At 50.3% G+C, this 26,030-nt stretch overlaps 1 protein-coding gene across 1 annotated transcript in view; it reads right to left on the bottom strand.

Moving 5' to 3' along the window:
* Positions 1-25,827, bottom strand: part of LOC149338452 (uncharacterized) — a 30,998-nt gene extending 5,171 nt beyond the window's left edge. The window contains exons 1-2 of the mRNA XM_089550744.1: positions 25,775-25,827; positions 25,229-25,282 (exon numbers count right to left, since the gene is read on the bottom strand). Coding sequence (XP_089406870.1) covers positions 25,229-25,282; positions 25,775-25,827 — 107 coding nt within the window. The remainder of the gene's footprint in view (positions 1-25,228; positions 25,283-25,774) is intronic.
* Between the last annotated feature and the right edge of the window lie 203 nt (positions 25,828-26,030).

The following is a 26,030-nucleotide window of genomic DNA, read 5'->3' as shown; positions in this document are numbered from 1 at the left end:
GGCTCTGCCGAATTCTCTGCCTGCAGTGTACGCACTGCGTGCGAGACTGAAACGGGAAACGCTTTGGAGTTGCGAAATAAACGATGGAACGGAAGCACGCGGATAACGCCGGACGGGCAGGATTTTTGGGCTCTCAAAGCTGCATTGGAGGTTGGCTTGAAGTGCGGAGCGGTTGCTCCAGACGTGGAATCTGAGAGGGTGCATTATTTTAGTTTCGGAAACTTCTTGCTATTGCTGATGTGGGCTTACTAGTACACGGTACCCAGTCGGCTGGTTATTTAATAAATTATTGCGCGCTTTTATTCTACCTAGTTGGAACACCACAATAACTTCGGGACCTTCTGAACCTCATTCTTAAAGAAGAAAATGCGACAGCGTTTATGTTGCCGGCTATGGTGTCTACAGTGAGTGTCTATAGTTCTTGCGATTTGCCCGCCAAAACTCCGTTTGGAACCGGTTATATTGTCCGTATATGGGGTGGAGAGCATATGGCTGGTTCTCTCAGATCATGATTGGCAGTTCACCAATATTCCTCGAGAGAGGTATACAATAACTGTATCTTACCGGTACTCACCTATTGGGCAGAAACGTGGAGGCTAACAAAGAGGGTTCCGCTTAGTTTAGAACAACACATCGAGCTATGGAAAGAAAAATGATTGATGTAACGTTAAGAGCCCGGAAGCGGGTAGAGTGGGTGAGGGAACAAATGCGGGTTAATGACATCCTAGTCGAAATCAAGAAGAAGAAATGGGCTTGGGCAGGGCATGTAATGCGACGGCAAGATAACCGATGGTCCTTAGGGGTAATGGAACGGATTCCAAGATAATGCAAGCGTAGCAGGAGATTGCAGAAAGTTAGATAGGCGGATGAGATTAAAAAGTTTGCGGGGATAGGGTGGCTGCCACTGGCGAAGGACAGGGTTAATTGGAGATACATGGGAGAGGCCTTTGTGCTGTAGTGGGCGTAGTCGCGCTTGAGTCTTGATTTGGGTTTGTTGGTTAGAATGCATAATGAAAAGAAGCAGCGCAAATAGACAAGGATGAATACAAGATAACTGCTTTTGCGTTAATGGTTGCTTTCGTTTTGTTTTGTTTTGGTTGAATCTGCCCCGTGTCCATTGATCCGGCGTCCACAGGTTTAACTCAGCTTTTGCTCCAACTTGGTTTCCTTTGTTTTTAATGTTGTTGTTAACGTTTGACTCTGCTTTTGCTATGATTGTCGTGATTTGGCTCGTGCTGCTGTTTTAGTTGTTTCGTTTGTTTTTAGTTGTCTCCTTCATTGTTTTCTTGCATCCTTCTGTGCATTGGCTCCGGTTACGTTTGGCTATGCGACAGTTTCAAATTCTTGCAGGTAAGAGTTTAGCGTGCTTTGAGAGTATTAGGTGGATGAAATTTTGTTTTCATAATTTTGTTATGCTACTTTCGGTCCCGTGATGCCTCGTGGATTGTGTATTGGTTATAAAAGCTGCTCCTTCCTTTCAACAAGCTGTTGGTAGTTCAGCGCCAGCCTTGTTCTCTTGTGTTATTGCTTGTCTATTCGCGCTCCTTCCTTTCATTAGGTAGTGACGCTGGTGATGATGATGTGCGTGAGTCATCACCTTCAAGAATGTTCGAGTACCTTCCAAGGTTATTAAATGGGATTACACTAATCCCGCGAAAGGTGTAGAGTGGACAAGAAATAAGAAATAAAAATTGGCTGAAGGCTTAGCTTGGTTAAGCCTGGCTGATTGCGAAAGCAATAACACCTGGCTGCGCTTGGTTCTGCTGGTAGTTTCGTTTCCCGAATTCACGCGTAGCACACTCGAACTCGCCAACTCTTATCTCTTGTTCTTCACGTCGCTGAGCCACGATGTCACCGTCTCGAATCACCACAATGCTCTGCTCTTTCTTCTTGGCTGTATACTGCAATCTCCATTTAGCAAGCCGCTCTTCTTTCTGCTCCGGCGTTTCTTCCGCACGGCGTTTTCTTCTCTTGTGATTATATCGCTCCGCACTACTCATAGATTCTTCTTCGGCATTAAGTAGAATTAATTTATTAATTAATTAATGAGCCTCCATCGATGAGACGAGTTGGGCCCCCAGCTCTCCTCTTGTCGTGACGTCACGCGGTCACGTGGTAGCGCGCCGCAAGCGGCGCCGGAGCGAAGGATGAGCCTCCATCGATGGCAGAAAAGTGCAAGCAGTATTGCTTTCGCAATAAAAATTAAATTGTCGGGCCCGCACCACGTGAGCCCTAACCCAACCCCCCACAGTAATCGTCCGTAATCAGACAAAGGATCCCCGCTAATTCACCCTAATAAATTTTTTTTCCGAACAATTAAACCGTGTAGAATTTTTATAATATGACACCATTTTGCAAAACTAGCAGAAATGCTTCGAAAACTTTGGTACGCGTTCTGACCGGTGCATTACATGAAATGGACGGCTCTTTTGCGGAGTTTGAATTTGTGAGCCATGAAAAGAAATACTTAGGTATATTTGTTACATTCATGATGGGTTTTGAAAGCGCGACAAGACGGATACGAAAGAAAAAGAACACACACGACAAGCGCTTTCTAGCAACAAAAAACGTTTATTGCAACGCTGGGAATAAATAGGGGTCACAGAAAACATTTACATAACATATTTGTTACATAATTCTGATCTCTTCCAGTTGCTCCTCGTACGCGGGGAGATCGAAAGGACCACGGCCGAGAGTTAAGTCGGCGACCGGTGTGAATGCTTCGGCCTTGAAGAAAAGAAATAGCGTCAATAGCTAGCTCCACCTGTTCAGCTGCGTAGCGGGGCGCTGTGTATATTCTCCCCTCTTCAGACCGGTGTGCTGTAAATTGTTCCTTCAATTTTGATCATTTACTCTTGGGAAATGATAATTTTTGTTACAAAACATGACGAAAGTATTATTTTCTGCGTTTTGACCTTTTGGATGTATGCTGCAAAATGCCGGATTGGTTAAACTCATGAAAACGTCCATTCATTCATTCATTCATTCATTCATTCATTCATTCATTCATTCATTCATTCATTCATTCATTCAATCAATCAATCAATCAATCAATCAATCAATCAATCAATCAATCAATCAATCAATCAATCAATCAATCAATCAATCAATCAATCAATCAATCAATCAATCAATCAATCAATCAATCAATCAATCAATCAATCAACCAGCCAACCAGCCAACCAACCAATCAGTTTATTCTACAATTCCCGCTTCCCTGTAGTGTGTGCCTGTGCGTTGGTTGCACAGTTAAGAGTGGATATACATTTTTAAAAGTGTTTGAAAGCCTTTCAGGATGCGCGTGGATCTGCTTGCATTCTTTGCACCCCCTCCCTCAATTCCCGTCTTGTAAAATGCCTTTTTGACAGCCCCTGAAGAAGAGGGAAACGCTATCAAATATACAGCAGCACAGGTCGTAAAAGAAGCTGTGAAAAAAATTGGCTCAAGGCTTAGCTTGGTTAAGCCTGGCTGATTGCGAAAGCAATAACACCTGGCTGCGCTTGGTTCTGCTGGTAGTTTCGTGTCTCGAATTCACGTTTAGCAGGCTCGAACTCGCCAACTCTTATCTCTTGTTCTTCACGTCGCTGAGCCACGATGTCACCGTCTCGAATCACCACAATGCTCTGCTCTTTCTTCTTGGCTGTATACTGCACTCTCCATTTAGCAGGCCGCTCTTCTTTCTGCTCCGGCGTTTCTTCCGCACGGCGTTTTCTTCTCTTGTGATTATATCGCTCCGCACTACTCATAGATTCTCCTTCGACATTAAGTAAAATTAATTAATTAATTAATTAATTGATAAGTCTCCATCGATGAGACGAGTTGGGCCCCCAGCTCTCCTCTTGTCGTGACGTCACGTGGTCACGTGGTAGCGCGCCGCAAGCGGCGCCGGAGCGAAGGATGAGCCTCCATCGATGAGACGAGTTGGGCCCCCAGCTCTCCTCTTGTCGTGACGTCACGTGGTCACGTGGTAGCACGCCGCAAGCGGCGCCGGAGCGAAGAATGAGCCTCCATCGATGACACGAGTTCGGCCCCCAGCTCTCCTCTTGTCGTGACGTCACGCGGTGACATGGTAGCGAGCCGCAGCTGCGCCGGAGCGAAGGATGAGCCTCCATCGATGAGACGAGTTGGGCCCCCAGCTCTCCTCTTGTCGTGACGTCACGCGGTCACGTGGTAGCGTGCCACAGCTGCGCCGGAGCGAAGGATGAACCTCCATCGATGGCAGAAAAGTGCAAGCAGTATTGCTTTCGCAATAAAAGCTTTTTACGGCCCTAAAACTCCTTTCGCGGCTGCCGCCTGCGCTTACGTCGTCCGATGCATTGGACAAATTTTCCATTTCCGGGTCTCAGGAGCGTACAGGTCTCTGCGCGCACCTCATCTACTGAACATGGAGTGACACCGGCTAAACGCGCTTTTTGACTTTGTCACTTATTTCATGTCTTGTATCCACTGGTGCAATGCAAGAGATATATTTCTTTTGCGGTCGAAAAAATATACGTCAAAGACGGAAGGCATAGGTTTAAAAAAAAAATCAATCGTAGCCTTTGGATTCGAAAGAGCTTCAGATAAAAATAAAGCTAGATGCTAAAACAAATACGCTGCAAAATTCACCCTTTAACGCGTACGTCGCCTCCCGCAGAAGTTTTCTGGTGCACGTAAGCTACAATAAAGCCTAATTTCCTCGCAGTAGAAGCATAAAGACACTAAACGAAGACAGTGCTTCACACTTCCTAGCGAGACCTGCACAGCGCAACCTCCGAATTAAGACCGCGCCTCTGGGTAGCGAGAAGGCTGACTATTTTTCGTGCTTTCTCTGTCACGAAAACTTTTACACTTCGCGTGCACCTGCACATTGCTTCAGTTCGCCCAATGCAGTCGACGAGGACTGCACCTCTTTTCTCCCGTTAATATTTTGCCATTGAAGAGCCCGGTACCACCCTGTTCCTTCGTTCAGGACTATCTTCGACCACAACCAGTTTTATCTCCCGAAGCCTCTGTAACATGGCCTTCCAGGAAGAAAAGGACGTTCGGTTGTGGACGAATGAATGAACTTATTTTCAATGGAGAGAATAAGCCTGATAATGGAGAAAAAAAGCGATTTGTAGATGGAGAAACGAGCTTGGCACCAAAAGGTAATCCATTAGCTTGGCACAAATTTGCCTTCTTTGAACTCTCCTCACTTAACCCTGGCCAATCCCCCGTCGTGGGTATGTGCCCTGCCACCAAGGCAACAACAACAACAACAACCAGTCGCTAAGGCCGTGAACTGGCACCACGTTTGCAGCCGCCGAGAGACTCGCCGGTGAGTCACAGGTAATGTGTCTGTGAAATCATTCTTCCTTGGCGAAGTTTATCAACGCTTCTAGTTACCTCCTGCGCGTTGCTTGCCTGTATGCTTCTTTTAAAGGGAAGGAATCAGAAATTGACCCGTATTTTTTAATCTCAGCCACTGTATTATCTTCATTACGGTGCCGCCGCGGTAACTCAGTGGTTATGGCGCTCGGCTGCCGGCCCAAGAGACGCGGGTTCGATACCGGCCGCGGCGGCCGAATTTCGATGGAGGCGAAATTCTACAGGCCCGTGTACTGTGCGATGTCAGTGCACGTTAAGGAACCCCAGGTGGTCGAAATTTCCGGAGACCTTCACTACGGTGTCCCGCACAGCCTGAGTAGCTTAGGGACTAAGGCTATGACCATAAACCGTAAAACCTTTATTATGTGTAACGTAACCATATTTATTAATTTGACTTCTGTTTATTTTCAAATGTGTTATGAGATTGTGTACTTATAAAATAGTCATGAATGCACGGTATGCGCAAATACTGCGTGTATGTTCCAGGTTATCGTTTTCCAAATGCATGGAACTGGCCCTGCTACTCTAAGTTCTGGCCTCAAAATGGGGGGAGAAAATGTGCCGAAACTATGTGAGTTTTTTTTGTATGCCTTTCCGTCACCTCCGAGGAAACCGAGTGATGTCGCAGTAAACTATTTGACCTGCCTTTCACCTCACAAACCAGTGGATGTGCACATTAGCCGAATGCATCGCAACATAGTCGGGCATTACGTATAGACGCGTCTGGGCGAAGCTTTCGAATTACTCCTGCCGCAGTGTCCTCGAGGGCTCTGTGTGGGGAAGCCGGCGATGTGGCACAAGTTATCGATAAACCAACGCCGTTCTGTGTTGTAACCAGGATGCCGTGGCGCTGTTTTCATCAGGTGGGGATGAAAGCTAGGGCTACGCCCCATAGGAATGCATGTAAACATGAGAATCAAAAACAGATTTTTTTTTATTTCACAGCGCACCTATTATGCTGTTCCGCCGTGAAGAAAAAGCCGAACACATACCAGAACATGCTGTGAAAGTATAACACTTCATTACAAAGGCGTATCTTTAAGACTCCGCCGTACGTGCACGTGCTAGTCACCCCCCAGCTGAGGGTGTCGGGCGGGTGCGCGACCTATAGAAACACATATGAACAAAGCTTTTACAGCGAGAGCTCTGCTCCTCGGCGTACAGCTTCCGATTTCGGCGTGGATGAGACAATGACCTTCAATTCCTCACAGGGCCAAACCGAACTCAACTGCGTGGTGGTATGGCCCAAGCTATAGAAGTATGACCACGTGATTATGAGCATGTGACCTTTGGGTACCTGACCTTGGCACTGAGAGACGGAGGCAGGTGATCTGACCGATTGGCGAGTGCTCTGGCTTTGGTGTGAGCGATTGTGTTGCCTGGGTGTTCGCTGTGTGCAGAGACCTAAAGGAAGGGGATGAGGCGATTAGAGGGGGGGGGGGGGGGGGATTCTAGTATTTTAGCAGCCGGGAAGTGAATTTTGCGATTGGTGCAATTATAAACTGCTGTTTTGAAATCCGATAAAATATAAGTAGCTGAGGAGTGCGCCATTACCGAGGAAAACGCTGCCTCTTCCGCGTCCAGGGAATCTGCCAAATTCGGAATGGATGCCACCGAGGTGCCTTCGCTGTGTCCGCCTGGAAAAATTGTCAGTGGTTTAGCTCTGGTTAAACCTGGAGGATTGCGAAAGCAACGAGTAGAGAGGCGATGGAGAGCGCGAGGCAGCGGCGGCGGCCCCGGCACGCTAGCTGTGCGCCGCTACTGCGCATGCGCAACTGGCGAGCGCGGCGACGGCGGCGCGCCAGCGGTGCGCTGTGTGACGTGACTGCTCCTCGCGCATGCGCAGTATGGGCTTTGCTCGGCTCCGCGAAATGGCTCGGGGTCTCGCGCAGCGTTGCTTTCGCAACAAAAACCGCTCTGCATGTGCGCATGGCCACTGACACACGCTCGTGAGCGACGCAAGTACGTACAGTCTTTGTCAAAAGTAACCAGGCTGCATGGTTTGCCTCTAGCTCGTACAGTGGAGCCCTTACAGCTTCCCTGAAGCTGAAATGGTCGTTAAAGGTAAGGACTGGTGGTCTTCTTACCTTCCAACAGCTTTCGTTCTTTAGGAAAGCCACAGGGGCTCCACTATACAAGCTAGAAGCAGACCATGCAGCCCGGTTACTTTTGACAAAGACTGTAGGTCGGTCGGAGGCGCTGCTTGTCGGCGGCGCGCGCGCTCCTCGCCGCCTCGCTCGCTGGCAGCGTTCCCAGGCCGTCGGGGCAGTGACTCGCAGCGGAGCGACGGGAAGGACGGCGGCGGCTCCCCCTTCGCGTGCACACACCACTGCCCCACAATACGCGCCGCCGCGGAGGCCGAGGCAGCGCGGCCACTTCTTGGCTCGCACGTGCTCGCCACTTGTTTGTCCAAACGCGCTAAGGAAAGGCGCGGCCGACGTCGCTGCGACGGGCCGACGTCAACTTCCGCACTACATTTAACCTCGCTGTGAAACCAGAAAGTGTCGTTAGGAATGCCCAGGTATTATGACCCGTCACCGACGTCAGACATTCCCTAAAATGTCACGTGTACACAGCCTCCAAATGTGAAGTCCGAAACGGACTTTGGGAGGAAAGGTTTTGGCATTTGAATATGCCCACCGCCCCCTCCCACATTCATTTTTTTTATGGGACCCCCCCCCCCCCCCAGGGGTAAGCACTTCCGCTATCGGCGTCGTATGTCGTAACTGAAAATCAGTGCATTATGCAATGAGAATGCAATCCGGTTGGACAGTAGAGGGGGGGGGGGGCGTCTCAGGAAATACTGAGTTATGGTGGAAGTGGATCTGACGCATCGAGGCCTTGAAGTGGCCGCTCTAACGATCTCTTTGAGTACAGAGGGGAAAGGGGGGGAAAAGGGGGGGGGGGGGGGGGGGGGGGAGAGAGGTCGGCGCTCGTATAGGAGAGCGAAAAGCCTGAAAATTCTTTCCTTTCGTGTTCAGTTTTCATTTGACTTCAATGGGAAAGGGTTATAGTACAGTCTAAAATAATGGCTCTGCACCGGAATCAACTGACCAAGAGCCTAAAGCTCCGCCTACGCCTACCTTACTTCCCTCATAGCAGTCTGTCTGACATAGAAACTGAAACATTTCCGAAACTTCAGCGCCACGGCGGGGCCTGCTCTAAATCGATGTATACTTCCATCAGCAAGGTGCATCTTAGCGGTTATCGACACCCTTGCGGAGATCTATAGATTAGATTCTCCCTCTTCCTTTCCCCTGATATGCACCTGGCTTGCGCCAACATTTGACCGAGGGGGCTATTGGAATATTCGCATGCGCTATTGAAATTCGACCTGCGCAGCCAGGAATTCAACCAGCGATTTCTTGCTAAAGATCAGATCGCCATACTGGCTGAGCCTCTGTGCACAGTCGCCGAGCCCTGTCCGACTTATTCCGTGTGCCATTGTGGAAGTGTCCTGTAAGCGGACATGTACAGGGTCAATCACACTTAAAGGGAACACGGCTCCGCGTGGCGACGTACCTGCGGAGTGCCATTGCATCTAACCCGTTCATGAATCAATGCACCGTACGTGGCGCACGAGGCGAGAGAACTCGACGTGGTGCTTCGTGTCACCGGCCCCTTTGCACGTGTTTGCTACCGGCTTGGTCGCAGTGGTGCCCCGCGTGTACGTTGCCACGCGGAGCCGTGTTCCCTCTAAGTGTGACTGACCCTGTCAATCCAGTGACTGCTGCGTGACGACAGCTGACTCGTCGCTCCTGTGACATCATGTCGGCTGAAACTACACTTGGCATTGCTCAGTGATTCAAGTGCGACAGTGCTTGTCACAAAACTTCCGCCAAAAATGCATAATCAGCCGGTCGTATCTAAATTAAAGGCGTTGGGTACTACTATGCAACTAACGAGATCCGCGATGCGTTGTGATCGGTGTTCGTTTTTTTTTTTTAGCAAGAAAACAAAAGGTTAGGTTTATGTTTATTAGGGTTTAACGTCCCAAGGGAACTCAGGCTAGGAGGAACGCCGTAGTGAAGGGCTCCGGAAATTTCGACCACCTGGGGTTATTTAACATGCACTGACATGGCACAGTACACGGGCCTCTAGAATTTCGCCTTCATCGAAATTCGGCCACCGTTGCAGGGATCGAACCCGCATCTTTCGGGTCAGCAGCCGAGCATCGTAACCACCGAGCCACCGCGGCGAGGCGGAAACAAAAGAAAAGAGTACCCAGTGTACTGCAACGCTCTTCCAGCGTTCTCGTAGTCGACGCGACTCAAAGGCGGCAGCGCGCTGGTGCTTGCTTAGGCGGCCACCGGTGACTTGCGATGGAAGGAACACAAGTGTTGTACCTCGGCGCGGCCCGGAGTGCGTCTTGGGCGGCCCGTCCTTCACGCGTCCTTGCGCTCGGCGGCGCGCATTGTCTCCTACTCCCCCGCGCCGCCGGGACTCCGTGGAGCGTGGCCGAACGGACGATGGACGGCGGCCAGCCGCGTTTCCTCCCTTCGCGCCGACAAACGCTGCTGTTCTCTTTCTTTCTTGTTGCGAGAGCGAGGCATGTGGAGTAACCGCGGTCTGTCCTCCCCACAGTGCGCACGGCTCATAGCTCGTCCCTAGGAGAGTGCGGAACCTGGGGTACTCGCAAGCAGAAGAGCTGACGAATGCTATTTATACCAAAATGTCCTTCATTGAAGGAACAGTGTAGAGGGAAGGATATCACCGAGAAAGCGATACTCGAGTTCCAGGCCTTTTTTTCCGTCGTGGAGTTTCTTAACCGTCTTCTAGCATTACTCACTATCTGCTCATCCAGAATGCCAGCATACATAGGTACCAGTTCGAGCAGGTGCGAGTGCAGTTGCTATATTGTAAGGTTAGGAACCAATAAATAAATAAAGTAAAAGATTACCAATTATTAGCAATGAATGCGTTGGAGAGCTTTGGAGAGCAAGTAATAAGTTGGATAGCAACAGCGGCTATGGCCGCTACCTGCGCAGCTGAACTTTCCAGTGGCACCACTCAGCGCGCGATGCTCATACTTCGGATTGCAAACCTATTTAACGAAATCGGCGGCTGTCGCGACCGAAATAATAGGCGTCGACGTTTCGTTGCGAACTGTTTTCAACATCAGCACCGTGGAACGGGAGGGAAGACCAGGCCCCAATCTCGGCGCGCGCCGCGGCAACAGCAGCAGCGCGCGACGGGCGAGGACGCGAATTCAGTCTTCGCGGCGACAGGCAACCGAGGAGCGGCCGCGCTAGCGAGAGGGAGGGAGAGCAGCGGCCGATTCCCGAGGACGGGATCGGCAACTTCTCACCCACCGCGAAGGAGATGGCGGCGACTGAGGATCCAGAGAAAAGAAAAAGCCGCAAGAAAACAGCGGCCGAACAATAAGATGGCGGACGAAGCTGCCATTCCGGTTAGTTTGGTCCCGTGGTACGCGCTGGTACCGGCGCCGAGCTACGAAATCAACGGAACCGACGTCGGCGCAAGTTTGTGTGCAGACGACGCTGGCGTCGTGCAGACCGGCTCGGCTGGCTCGCACTCGCGCGTCGTCTGCTACGCGGCGCCCTCCGCTGTCGGCCGACGCAGCTGCCTTGGAATGCGGTAGTGGCGGGAGAAAAAAAAGAAGGAAAAATAAAAGAAAAGAACGGGCGAGACCGGCTCTCGCAGTTGGCTGAGCTGAGCCGGCTGCTGGTTTCAGAGGAGGCACAGCCGCAAACTAACGGGACCCGTTCGATGACGTCGCCGAAAAAGGAGAGTCACGTGAGTACAGCTCACGCAGCAACTCCTAACGTCATTTTGACGTGCCCTGACGTCAAGACAAAGCTGCCTCTCCGCGGGGGAAGGGTACGCTCCTCTGCGCTGCACATGGAGGAGGTCTGCTCGTTCCGTTCCCCATGCGCTGGGAGGACGCCTCGAAGCCACTCGTTCCCTCGTCGTGCGACGGCGGCGTTTTTCAAATGCAAACGTGCCGGCAATGTTTGCACCGCCCTTGGAGCTTTTCTCCGTCGTCTGCCTGCGGTGTGTTTCTTTCGCCCGGGCCTCCTCGCACACTCCCTCCGCTTCTGTCTTGGCTTCTTCTAGGCGTTCATGGCATCCGGCCGGATGTGGGTCGTTGGGTTGGGAACCAGGACCTGAACGGGTCAGCGCCAGCTACTTAAGGGCCGGAGGAAGGCGATATATGACGACGCTGTTCCATTCGTTATTTCCAGCTTCCCTCGGGTGCTACACGACCACAGCGTCTCCCGCTGGCGGGAGTTACCGCTTCAAATGTGCGGTGTTTGAGCACCGCGCAATTGAAGCGGCTCACTTTGCTTATGAATCCTAGTTTTACATCTAGTAATTTTCCCTTTGTTTGCCGAAGTGCGATTTTAAGCAGATTTGTGCTATTCGTGGGAAAAGAGCCCCAGTTTGCTTTTTCTCGATAAGCCGTGTTTTGAACTGTTCCGTGCACGCAACAGCAAATTGGTAAGAATGGATGCCTCAGTGTAATTGCGCAGCAAAGAGACGGACACTAAGGTAACAGAAATTAACATAATTAACATAACAACTGTGTTGGCATCACAACGGTCACACGAGGCTAACATCTGTCAACTGTTCAGCTATTTTGTTCTTATCTTCACTGCTACATTAACAAGTACTGCACACATTGCTGCAACAAACACTGATACTAACTTATGGTGGGTGGTACGATCACTACCACGGCCGCTCCGTTTCGATTCAGGTGAAACCCGAATACAAGCGGTCAAATAAGTCTGGACCCCTCCATTGCGTCCACTACGGGGTTCCTCACAACCACGTAAAAAACCAACAATCAGTCAAATAAATCAAAACCTTTACTGCATTAAGATCGTGCTACTCAAGGAAAGAAATATTTCTGTCGCCTGAAAACTTTACAACAGCAAATATGTTCCAATTAACAAGCAAAATGACATGACGAAACTTTTGATCGCTCTCAAACATTCCGTGGTTGCACGGATGTCACAGCATCCGTGTACCGCTTCCGCGAGTTTTACTTCCATGCGCTCGTAATTCGACCCACAGCTTTTGGAAGCGTGCGAAACTAAAACGAAACAATAAGCTGCGAATTTCTGCCCCGTTAATACCGTTGAGGACATTGTGTTCAACACATATTCATGCAACGAGCTGTGCTCTTACGATTTATAGCGAGTCAAGGAAGTCTGGGGTAATATAGCTACAGCTGGCGCAGTGCGGGCCCTTGTCCTGTCATGGACGTAGTTTTTTCTCTTCTCCTCAGCCATGGAGCGGGCTTCATGAGTAGAGCCAAATAAACAGGCTTAGCTATCTGTGGGATGTATATTTTTGTTGTTTTTGTTGTTGTGGTTGTTGTGTGCTTATACAAGGGATGTGGACATCGACATGTTTATCGTGAACACCGTACGGACAACGCCAGTGGTGTGTCAACGTTCTGTAAATGCAATTTGGTGTGCTGTGTCAGTGGTGTGCTTTTGGCGTGTGCTTGACGTCTGCGATGTGTTGTGTGCTGGGTCCAGAATCGCCACAGAAGATAGTCAGTTGGCTGAACCTTGAACCTTGATGCTGACGGTGATCCATATGGTAAAAGCAGTGCGATTTTCTGGTGTGCACTACAGCGCATCAAGATCGTGCATAAGCAATTCTTCTTTTCGTCAACGGGAGAAGAAAAAGAAGAAGAAAATCTTTGCGGTGCCTGTTGGCTTCCTTCGCATTTATGTCATAACGGTACCCTCATTTCCCTTGCCTAGTCTCCTGTCTATACTTATGTTGCGGCGGTGTCCCCAGCGCAGCGAGTCGTTAGCCTAGTGTAAAATTCCACGGCCTCAACCCTTATAAAAGTGGTCTATAGACAGTCTATAAACTTCTTATAGACTCTATTGACTTCCTCTAGATATTTCTTGTCGTCTATTCACGGTCTATAGACAAAAGTCTACTAAAAGTAGGTCGTAAATCTATAGATTGTGTAGACAATGTCTAAAGCATTTGTAGTGCCTATAGACTGTTCTCTACGATTTGTCTATAGACAGCCTAGAGACTTTGTAGACAGAAGTATATAAACTGTCTATTGACTGTCAAAAAAATTTTTGTAATCCACTTTGCGTGAGAAGTGCCTTCGGCTGATTGAAACCACGATCGGTCCTGTATTGGAAGAGCCATGGGTACAGCTTGCCGACTACCACTGAAAGTATGCGGTGCATGCGCCAAGCAGGAGACGCATCCAGGTTCTTTTCCGTTTAAGCACAAGGTCATGTAACGACCCCTAAACTGGGCAACCTGACAACGCGGGGTAAAGTGATAATGGCGAAGCTGCACTTCATCCAAATGAAGAGGCGCAGGAATGGCAGGAAGATGAGGTTTCGTATTTGTCCTGGCAATTGTTGGTTGCCAAACGTGTACCCAGACGTAACTCTTACAAAAAAAGTTTTAGGCAGTCTATAGAGTTTCTACAGACTTCCGTACGTAAAGTCTCTAGGTTGTCTATAGGCAAATCCTAAACAGTCTATAGGCAATACGAATGCCATAGACAGTCTATAGACAATCTATAAATTTATAGCCATACACTTTTAGTAGACTTTTGTCTATAGACAGTCTATAGACTATGAATAGACACAAAGCAATATCTATAGGAAGTCAATAAAGTCCATAAGAAGTCTATAGACTGTCTATAGACCATTTTTATAAGGGAACAACGCGACTCATCTCGATGAAAGCCTCGAAGAAATGCTGCGAACGTTTTCCTACCGAACTTGCCCATGCGTTGAATTTATTAAAGGCGTTAAAGACGCACAAATGAAATAATTTAATCTGCACATAGATGATAGCACTGCAGCGCAGCTACCGATTCCAAGGCAGAGTTCCCTTTTATTGCGAAAGCAATACTGCTCTCACTTTCGAGCCATTAGCGTGGTCGTGGCGCTTCCACCATTGACCTTTAGCTGACCCCTGTGGTGGCTTCACGCCAGACCGAGAGAGACAGGGCCCCAGCTCGCGCGGTTAGCATGGGCGCGGCGGAGCTGCCACGGCGCACTGCGCAGCTACCGCGAGAGGGCGCGCGCACACACCATTGTCACGTGACCATGTGACGTCGCGCCAGACCGAGAGACAGGGCCTCAGCTCGCGCGGTTAGCATGGGCGCGGCGGAGCTGCCACGGCGCACTGCGCAGCTACCGCGAGAGGGCGCGCGCACACACCATTGTCACGTGACCATGTGACGTCGCGCCAGACCGAGAGACAGGGCCTCAGCTCGCGCGGTTAGCATGGGCGCGGCGGAGCTGCCACGGCGCACTGCGCAGCTACCGCGAGAGGGCGCGCGCACACACCATTGTCACGTGACCATGTGACGTCGCGCCAGACCGAGAGACAGGGCCTCAGCTCGCGCGGTTAGCATGGGCGCGGCGGAGCTGCCACGGCGCACTGCGCAGCTACCGCGAGAGGGCGCGCGCACACACCATTGTCACGTGACCATGTGACGTCGCGCCAGACCGAGAGACAGGGCCCCAGCTCGCGCGGTTAGCATGGGCGCGGCGGAGCTGCCACGGCGCACTGCGCAGCTACCGCGAGAGGGCGCGCGCACACACCATTGTCACGTGACCATGTGACGTCGCGCCAGACCGAGAGACAGGGCCTCAGCTCGCGCGGTTAGCATGGGCGCGGCGGAGCTGCCACGGCGCACTGCGCAGCTACCGCGAGAGGGCGCGCGCACACACCATTGTCACGTGACCATGTGACGTCGCGCCAGACCGAGAGACAGGGCCTCAGCTCGCGCGGTTAGCATGGGCGCGGCGGAGCTGCCACGGCGCACTGCGCAGCTACCGCGAGAGGGCGCGCGCACACACCATTGTCACGTGACCATGTGACGTCGCGCCAGACCGAGAGACAGGGCCTCAGCTCGCGCGGTTAGCATGGGCGCGGCGGAGCTGCCACGGCGCACTGCGCAGCTACCGCGAGAGGGCGCGCGCACACACCATTGTCACGTGACCATGTGACGTCGCGCCAGACCGAGAGACAGGGCCTCAGATCGCGCGGTTAGCATGGGCGCGGCGGAGCTGCCACGGCGCACTGCGCAGCTACCGCGATAGGGCGCGCGCACACACCATTGTCACGTGACCATGTGACGTCGCGCCAGACCGAGAGACAGGGCCCCAGCTCGCGCGGTTAGCATGGGCGCGGCGGAGCTGCCACGGCGCACTGCGCAGCTACCGCGAGAGGGCGCGCGCACACACCATTGTCACGTGACCATGTGACGTCGCGCCAGACCGAGAGACAGGGCCTCAGCTCGCGCGGTTAGCATGGGCGCGGCGGAGCTGCCACGGCGCACTGCGCAGCTACCGCGAGAGGGCGCGCGCACACACCATTGTCACGTGACCATGTGACGTCGCGCCAGACCGAGAGACAGGGCCTCAGCTCGCGCGGTTAGCATGGGCGCGGCGGAGCTGCCACGGCGCACTGCGCAGCTACCGCGATAGGGCGCGCACACACCATTGTCACGTGACCATGTGACGTCGCGCCAGACCGAGAGACAGGGCCTCAGCTCGCGCGGTTAGCATGGGCGCGGCGGAGCTGCCACGGCGCACTGCGCAGCTACCGCGATAGGGCGCGCACACACCATTGTCACGTGACCATGTGACGTCGCGCCAGACCGAGAGACAGGGCCCCAGCTCGCGCGGTTAGCATGGGCGCGGCGGAGCTGCCACGGCGCTTTGACCGAAGACGCTTTGAGTCGCCGCGCAGCGGCGGCCGGTAGCCACGCGTGACCTGTAGACGCGGCGCACTTCGTTCCTTGTGTTGGAGGCGCTGCGCTTTTGCTTTCGCAACCTGCCAGGCTTAACCAAAGCTAAGCCCCCGCCAATTTTTTTCGACTCAACACGAACCAAGCGAAATGCGAAACGCGGTATTACTGCGATGAATGAAGGGCTCCCTAGGAAACTCGCATAGATGGTGGCACCAGCTTTCCTTCTCGGTAACATTTGAAACTCTGTGAGCATAGCATACTGGTGTACTGGATGCATGATGTTGAAGATGATAATGTACTGGACGCATGAATGTGATAAGCACCCTCTGAGACGGGGTGGACTTTGTAGCTATATATTTACTCGTCTTATAGCCTTAAAGAATAATATTTTAAAACTTGTTCGTTTTGTGTACTGATTCCATTGACTTTTACGCGATACTGGTGCTGAATACTGAATTTCTGTATTTAGGTCACTACCCTGCTTTTAAGCCCCCAACCCTCTAGCCGTCTCTTACTAACGTTTGCCGCGGATGCATGCTGACTACGTTGGTCATCTTGGAACCCTAGGACACCGGCAATACATACTGTGCCTGGACCGACATCCGTGTGGCTGCTATCACATTCTGGGAAAATGCGCTCAATTGTTTCTCCTGAGTTATCGCATGAGTGATCATCCTGGCCATAATTTTTCTCTAGAGACATGCGCGATGAGTTTCTGATTTAGAGTCACTGAAGGAAGACTTCACGCTGATCAGGCCTTTCCGATGACATCTGGGCTGAGAATATTGCCACGTATCATTCTAGTGTCCGTTTGTTCGCGCTCAAGGCCTCAGGAAAGGGGTGTTATCATTTTTGTTCGCGACGCGAGAAGAGACCGGACTAATCTCGATTGATCGCAACCATGAAGAGCTGCATCTACGTTTTTCCAGATTGCTGCAGATAATCTTGACCTGCTATATCGAAGTTTCCTTGCCGGCTTTAAACTGGGCGATGCCGCGAGCGGCGGGCATTCGTAGTTCGACGACTGACGAGCACGTTTGTTGCTTACGCCGCCGCCGAGTGATTCAGTTCTTTTCCGGGCGCAAGCCAGCCCAAATAAAGAGCTTCGTTTGCAAGTCTTGTTGCTGTCTTCCTGACCGCTGGACTGCCGTCACTACAACGTGACAATATGGTGCACTGCTGATTAAAATTGGCCATCGAGTTTCTGATTAATACATGCTGTGTTTTCTCCATGTTGAGATTTTCATTTATTCGTCATGCATAAATATTAAATTCATGATGAATTTTGCATGGCTTATGATGCATAAAAAGTAGGGTTATGGTGTGTCAGGGTTAAAATTAATAAGAAGACTTGAACGTCGTTTTGTTCGAAGGTTTCTTTAATATCACACACAAAACTGGAGGCAGTACTCTTTAAACGTACTCTAGAACATTCACTACAGAATTACACGCGCAACTTTCGCTTAAACGTGGACCAGGCCAGAAGCACACCGCCAATTTTAAAAGCAATCAACTTCCATCCACCCTCTGAAAGGAGCAGGCTACAAGGCCGAAAATAGTACAATACAATGCCATGGAAACGCATGCCCACCGTTACACTCAGCTGATTCGAGCTTCTCCATACATCGGGCTCATGCTTATATAGCGGTCAGAATAGGCCGCACGTTAGACCTCAGTGAAGAGCTGCTAAATAAATACACTTTTATAGAAATGTTTTAGACGCCATGCATATAATCTATGGCAGGTACAAACCAAAGCATTTAGCTGCAAAGTTCTGCTAGTCGACGTAATTTTTGCTGCAACACGAGCAATGGAAAAAAAGAAACGTGAGGGGCAGTGCTTGAACAAGGTGTTTCAAGCAGTCGTTTTATTCTCTAGCACATATTTTTCGCGTTGCACCAAAGTTTGAACATTATTAATCAATGTTCCATAAGCATCCCCGAAATTGTAATAACGGGAACGCCAGCGCTAATTTCAAGCAGGAAAGGGAGACGTTGCTCCGATGTCGTGATGGATCGCGACTTGTTCTGAAAAGTGAAGTTTTTCTGCATCACAAAAGTTAACGCGAAAACTCTTCAAAAATTTATGACGACCGCCTGGTGCAAACTATCAATATGTCACAGCGATATCAGCAATTATATACTCATTTTCGTAGTGTTCTGTTTATTGCGGCGCGTTCTGGCACCTTGACCAAGCAGAAAACAGCGGGGCATCGGTTCTTGAATTATCATGGAATGATCTCTTTCTGATTTTTCGCCTTTTTCATATACACGTCCACATTCATCAGGCGACCTCTCGGACCCCAGTCGACATTTGGACAGCCGGTTTGCATACCTAAGTTCGATTGTAAAGGGTGCATAGACCTTTCTTGTGTATTAAGGCGGGAGTCTTTAATGCTTCATCGTTGTAAGCAGGAGTTGTCGACAGAAAAGTGACGCTTTTCAATTGGTCGAAATGGTCGTAATGTCATAGTGTGCGAATTTCAAACGGGGCCAATTGTACTTTGGCTAGTAGCCATGCAACCAACTAAAGAGATGGTATAGTGATTCTCCATGTAAAACAAATAAATAAAACCGAGCAGGGAATTGGTCGAGTTGGGGAATCGATCCAGGGCCTCCGGAGTGCGAGACGAGCACGCAAACCACTCCGCCATGCCAGCTCGTCTGTTCAGTATTGAAGAAAGGCGCGTCTAGTGAATACGGTGTCTTCGTTCACTCCCATCTTCCTCCCTTCCCGTTACGGCGAGGTTCAGGCGTCCACGAGATATGCGAGACAGATACATTTCTTTTCCTCAAAAATCAATTTACCGACCCGACGAGCAAGGCGTAGAGCCGAACGGGCGATGGCGTTCTGTGGATTCCCTGGCAGCGTTGCGAGGCGCTGTCGCGTTCCACTCTTAGAGGCCAAGCTTAACGTCTTAAACACGCATCAGCGACACAAGCAGCAACACCACGCTTAAGGCTTTCGCCTCACCGGACTTTAGGTCAACAAAGCGCCCCCCTGAATTTTTTTATCACCAGATGTGTCAATTTAAACCCATAAACTGGTATACAAATATTTCATCGCTGAAAAGCCTCGCTGCCTTTCCTGTCGCTGTCGTTGGCCTACAGTGAAACTCGCGACTGCGTTCGTCATGATGCGTTACTGAATTGTGCCAGCTTTAGGCCCTGCTGTGGGGCGGAGCATGTCCCAGCGCTCGTAGCTTGCATTGTTTCTTTGTAGAAATGCAGATTAAGCAGCGGCTGCAGACCTCACAAAGACTGGGCCAAAGAAAGCGAGTTCAACGGCCAGGCCTCTGCACTGCACGCGAATGGCGAAGGCATCTGTCAGGTCGACTCGTAATAGTGGCGTAATTATTCTCGCTTGGCATGCGTGCGTCCTAAAAGCACTGGGTGGTAGGTGGGTCGACCTATATACACAGGCTGCACTTCATCACAATCACCATAATGAACGACAGCGACATCCCTCGTGCAACACAAGACGAAGACCTCTCCCAGCTCTTTGCGACTGATTTGGTCCCATGCAACCATCGCATTCGCATATCTGCTAGTACACAACTCGCTCCTGCACCATCTTATCTGATCTCAGCAGGTGCAGCGGTCTCAGCACTCTTCTGCCTTTCTCTGGCGCGAGTTCCGACTCGTGTATGTCCTGGACCCGACGGTCAATTTGGTGCTGCAAAGGATGTCGGGGGATTTCGCTGAAAATAACCTCCCGTACACCTAGAGGCGCATGCGATGTGTTTCAGCGAGCGTAGCTGACGTTCTGCAGTGGGATGAGAGTGAACAGAATGAGTGGTTACAGCTTCACGTTATTTCCGCATTGTTCCAAACTAAACAGCACTGAACGTAAGCCACAGTGTTGTTTGCGGCCGTTTCAGCTTTCCGGCATGGTGCTGGCTTCGAAGAGTCAAATTCCAAGCGTTCAGTAATACAATGTTGCCAAAATGCCATGGTGCCAAATTAGAATTGCTTAGAAGGGTTGTTTTGTAGGCCAGTTGGTCATACATATTTCAAGAAATGCTTCGGCGCGGCAGACAAGGACAAAACGTAGAATAACACCACAGGCGCTCTGTGGTGTTATTCTACGTTTTGTCCTTGTCTGCCGCGCCGAAGCATTTCTTGAAATAGAATTGCTTTATTATATCTGTTAATTTGCAACAAACACCTAGACTAAAGCTGAGTATACACTCATTTGTAGCTATTAATGATACCTTCACTAGCGCTTCTGTTCTCTGGATTACACTCGCTTCATGTGCCGCGTCCAGTCTTTCCTGCCAAACGTGGTAGGGTGGGAAAGACCTAAAGAACTGTCCTTCAGGAAGAACTGCCCACAACTTTAGCAGAAGCAAACTGTGCTGTTAATTAGTATACGCTCCTCAGACCCACTGATAGAAAATTTGCCCAATATAATACGCAAAGTTATCGCAGGTGGTTTAGTTAATCCTGCAGACAGCTGCTTCTCTGATACCGATGTTATCTAGTGAGCATGGCCGATGCGCTCTCGTTGCCTTCCCCTTGAGAGAGCTCTCGAAGTGGCTGAGGTCAGCGGGAACACGTTTCGCCATGAATTTCAACATGCAGTAAAGCAGTTTTGAACAGCTCTAAGCATTTGTAACACTGCGAATGACCCACATTAGCACCCATTTTACCAACGAGTGCTCGAACTTTCCTGTGTCCATTGGAAATCGTCCGGAAGTGTACAACGGTACTTACTCAATAATGGCCATTGCCCAACTGAGCCAAAAGCATGAAAGGCACTAAAATTTAGGCGATGCTGCATTGCCCAACTGAGCCAAAAGCATGAAAGGCACTAAAATTTTGCCGCCGCTGGGGCTCAGTGGTAAGGCGCTCGTCTACCGAGCCGGAGTACCCGGGTTCGAACCCGACCGCGGCGGCCGCGTTTCGATGGAGGCGAAACGCAAGAGGCGCCCGTGTGCTGTGCAATGTCAGAAAATTCCGGATTCTTAAAGAAAATGCGATTCTGTTTGGAAGTTGGCCAACTTCCAAATATTCCAAAAGACTCCAAACTGTGGGAGTAAGCCCACCCCAAAAAATGGATTAAGGTGGATTAGTTGGCGAGATATTTGGTTTGGTTTATTGGGGTTTAACGTCCCAAAGCAGCTCAGGCTATGAGGGACGCCGTAGTGAAGGGCTCCGGATAATTTCAAGCACCTGGGTTTCTTTAATGCGCACTGACACCGCACAGTACACCGGCCTCTAGAATTTCACCTTCATCGAAATTCGACCGCCGTGGTCGGGATCGAACCCGCGTCTCTCGGGCCAGCAGCCGAATGCCGTAACTCCTGAGCCACCGCGGCTGGACTGGCGGGATATTTGTATTAGTGGGTGGATTAGGTGGAAGAGTGGGTAAGGTTAGTACGATATAGCTCAGAGGGAGGTACTCGAGCATTCTAGGTGGAAGAGTGCATGGGTAAGGTTAGTACGATCTCATATGATAGCTCAGTGGGAGGTACTCGACCATTCTAGCCCTCAGATTGTCCAACACGCGTTAAGCTCAGTACCATGCCTTATTTGCTTCACATATCAACTATTGTAACCTTGTCTGGAGCACTACAACCAATAGAAATAAACAAAAAGCTTTACAATCCAGAAAAGAATTACACGGTACATCGGGAATCATGAACACTTAGCACATACTTGCCTGCTTTTCGCAACCTATAAGCTCATTCCTGTCTTTTCATTATATGACTTCCGGATTTTGCGTACATACTTCTCGTTGTCTAATTCATTTCGTGACTTTTTAATTCCCTACAACTCTTCACTACAACGCCACGCCAACGCCAACTTCACCGCTTCACTACAACGCCACGAATCAGTAGTATCTACACGAAACACAGAAAACGGGCACGTTCCTCTTTCCGAACAAATTATAAGAACCAGTCATTGATACATAACCTCTCCTCACTGCTAAACAAGTATGAATTTGATTCTAGGGCCACAAGAAGCGACTTGCGGGAAAGATTTCTAAACGCACAATAAAATCCTAAAATGTCGGTCCATCACCACATTGTGTTTTGTTATCAAATACTGACGTCCATTGCATAATTATGTCGTTTACGACGGTCTTTTTTAACATGTATTATGTTTCAGTGAAAACAATGGTGTGAAAACAATGGCTCTGTGGAAGCACGTGACAATATGATATACACAGTCAGTTTTTATATTGTAACACTAGCCGTGTTTTTCCTTCTATATAATATTGCATATAATATTGCTTTTCTTTTGTTATATTTCAATCATATGTCGGCGCTGCTCTACATTGTTACGGTCTCTTGGGCCTCGTCAAGCTGCTCCGAGCTGTTTGCCCAAGAGCCCCAACCATGTAAATATGTGGTGAAATAAATGAATTGAATTGAAGTGAAATTTGGCGGTGCTGATGACGTCACCAGCCTCTCGAGTAATCCGAGAATTTCGTTACAGTGAAACCCAGTGGTCTTTGCTGCAAGACGACAACCTGCATCCTATCGCATTAAAAATGCAAGCCCGTGACAGCTGCTGTCGAGTTCTGCCCCAAACACGAAGAAGCGGCGCGAGGAGCTAACGATGTAAAACGGCGGCTAATCGGGATGCGTTGCTTCCAGGTCGGCGACGCGTGACGGAGATGAAGGCAGGCAGCAACAGATTGTAGGACGCACGCGCGCTCGCGGTCTGCCCCGGGCACGAGAGCGTGACGAAGGATTATTGAAACTCGATTGCAAAGTGGCGCCTCTCGGGCTTCCGCGGGATCACACGCGACGCGGGGTCCGCCATTGCCCGCAGTGTGCTCAGCCGAGACGTCGAGCAGTGCGCTGTCTGTCCCACACGTCCCACCTGTCTCACCGCAAGATGAATGCTGGAGTGAGCTTCGGTGCTCGGACAGCAGGAAATGCGCTTGTTTGAAGAACATAAAAAGGGTGCGCCGCTTTCCTTGAGCAAGAAATGTTCTAACTTCTCTGAGCGAACCGGTGCTGTGATCACCAAGCAGCAAACCAGTCATCAATCCCCAAAAGTTTGCTTTCTGCAGCCGTACCACACTGAGTTTTTACATCCGGTAGACTTATACCCGTGCCACACGCGCACAAGAAATGGCAGTAAATTCTTAAGGCCTTAAGTTTGTTAATGCCATTATTTTCGAAGTTGGTGCTACACGTCCACATTTAATGCCATTATCGAAAGTGGCGATGACGATAACGCTTGCAAGGTAGTCAAAAGTTTCATCTGAATATAAACATTGCTAATTGGCACAATACATCAGGAATTTCGTTCAAATTTAATGTAAAAACGATTTTCCAGAAAATATGGCATTTCCTGCTTTACAAGTCGAAAAAGTAGCCATAAACTCGCATGTCATCACACAAGTCGAGAGTAACTGTCAATAAGGCTGGTGAAAATGGCGCTCTTCGGATCGAAAATGCGATATAGATGCCTCATGTTAAGAATTAACCATTTCCTACTAGTTAGGAAGTTGTTACTAACAAAGCTGCATGCTCTTCTGCGTGTGGAATGGGAACGAGAGTACGCATTGCACGGGCGAATGAGTTGTGGCGATCTCAGTAGGTGGCGAATGGCAGTAAGGCTAATGCCAATAAATTTACGCGTGTGGCACAGCACGAATGTCATTAAAACTTAAGGCAGTAAGCACTTAATGGTATTAAATCTGTCCGTGTGGCACGGGTATTACTCGTACAGCCGGCCAAATCGTTGGCTGGCGTGCATGACGGCCGCGTTTTCCGTGCTCCTGAAGGTTGTGACGGAGCAAACTTGCGAAAATATCAAATATAAGCACAGGCTCACTAAGCCCGTGCTTAATATTGAACGTTCCGCAAGTTTGCTTCATCCCAAAGCGCAGGAGTAAAGAAAAAGCGGCCGTCGCGCATGCCAGCCAAAGATTTGGCCGGCTGTACAATCCGTTTTGCTGCAAGAAAAATTCTGGCGGCTTTCGAGCTCCGCCTTATGTGTATGACGCTATAGCATTAATGGGTCCCTTCAGTGACCTGTGGTCTTCACTGCATGCTACTCGCCGGCACAGACACTGTCGGCCAAGACACACAATGCCTCCCTTTACGTGTCTCGATGGCCGAGGGCTAGCGCGTCCGACTCGGGATCCAAGGGGCCCCTCCCCCCTTGGATCCCCCCCCCCCCCCCCCTTAGCCCAATATTCTTGTCAGCGCAATTAATTTGCTTTATGTCCTTACATGCTAATGACGTTTGAGTCATGTTAATTACTTTTCAGTCCCGCAGCTCCAGGTGTTACGTCCCGACCCTCAACCAATCTGGGTTTTCTCGACACGCAACGCCAACTACGACATCGGGTTCTCCGCTGGACGGTGCCCTTGATGCTTTAACGGTTTAACGGTCCCTCTCCCATCGTAGGCACCCTAGCACTTCTTTGCACAACGAAAGAACATAACTCGCCAATTTTCATGACATATCGCTTTTGCTTTCGAGTTTATGGTTCCAACTTACCATATACTTTAATGACTTCGCAGTGTACTTTATTTCGCTCGCATTATATTGTTAGCACGTAACACTGCCAAAAGGTACCACGTATTTTCACTGCATATTTGGCGCCCTCTCATTTCCAAGGTCTTTGCACTCATAGACCACCCCTGATTGTAACCTAAGGATTGTAAATAGAGAAGCTTAGTGTGAGGGACAAATCACTTGGGAATTCCGTGACAGGAAGTCGACCATTGACTACTGCCTAATTCGTCCGTCCGTCCGTCCGTCCGTCCGTCCGTCCGTCCGTCCGTCCGTCCGTCCGTCCGTCCGTCCATCCGTCCATCCGTCCATCCGTCCATCCGTCCATCCATCCATCCATCCATCCATCCATCCATCCATCCATCCGTCCATCCATCCATCCATCCATCCGTCCATCCATCCATCCATCCATCCATCCATCCATCCATCCATCCATCCATCCATCCATCCATCCATCCATCCATCCATCCATCCATCCATCCATCCGTCCGTCCGTCCGTCCGTCCGTCCGTCCATTTCTCGACACGCCAACGCCGACACCGGTGTTGGTGGCGACGACGACGTTGCAGCCAGTGCTGTGTGACCTGGTTTTTGTACGCTTCCTGAGTGCGGACTGTCGCGCCTGCCGCTTAGTTAACGTCTGTAGTATCCTGGAGCAGGTGGCATTGAGTACTGCACCAGGAACACAACCTGGATCTCTGCAATGGCCGCCAGCTCGGATTCATCCCTATGCCGTCGGAGACAACACCGAAGCAACACAGCCGCAGAGACGACACCAGCGCCGACCATCGCCATGGCGCAGCTTCGCGGCCAGGGCATCTTTAGCGGCACCGATGGCGTCGATGTTGAGGTCTGGCTCGCCGCTGTATGAGCGCGAACGTCGGTGAGCGCAACTGTTGGGTCGCTACCATCATTCAGCAAGGCGGAAATTTGGGCGAGTTGGTAAGTATTCATGATTTTGTTGGCACAAATAGCGCTTGTCTCTGTCACTCTTTCGTCTCGTGTCCCGTTCTTGTTGCCCTCTGAACAAAATCAAGCTGCCATCATCCTTGCTAATGGGATTTCATACCTGACATTGCGCATGCCTCATGAGGAAGACCTGACATCCCGGCACGTATGTAAAGAGAAGCTTAGAGACTTATTTGACAAGCCTTTTGGACGTAGTCTCGGTGCAAAAACAGACCTGGCTTCTAGAGCTCAGTCGCCCACCGAGTCGTACCTCTCGTACATCCACGACGTCCTAACTGCTGGCCGTGAAGTTGACAGCGCCATGTCGGAGACCAACAAGGTGGGCCACATCGTAAAGGGGTCGCTGTCGACGCGTTTAATCTTCTCCTGTTCAAAGACTGCGCGATCGTGAACTTCGTCCTTCAGGTATGGCGGAAGTTCGAGCAAGCCGAACGCCGCTGTATCGATGGGTGTTCCGACCGCCTTCCGAAAAGGCGCCCGGACGTCCACGTCGTCTGGCAACTGCG

The sequence above is a fragment of the Amblyomma mixtum genome, chromosome 6, assembly GCF_055824585.1.
Source record: "Amblyomma mixtum isolate Tamu chromosome 6, ASM5582458v1, whole genome shotgun sequence".
NCBI lineage: Eukaryota > Metazoa > Arthropoda > Arachnida > Ixodida > Ixodidae > Amblyomma > Amblyomma mixtum.
Note: the sequence above shows the minus strand (reverse complement) of the source record. Positions and strands in the feature narration are given on the sequence as shown.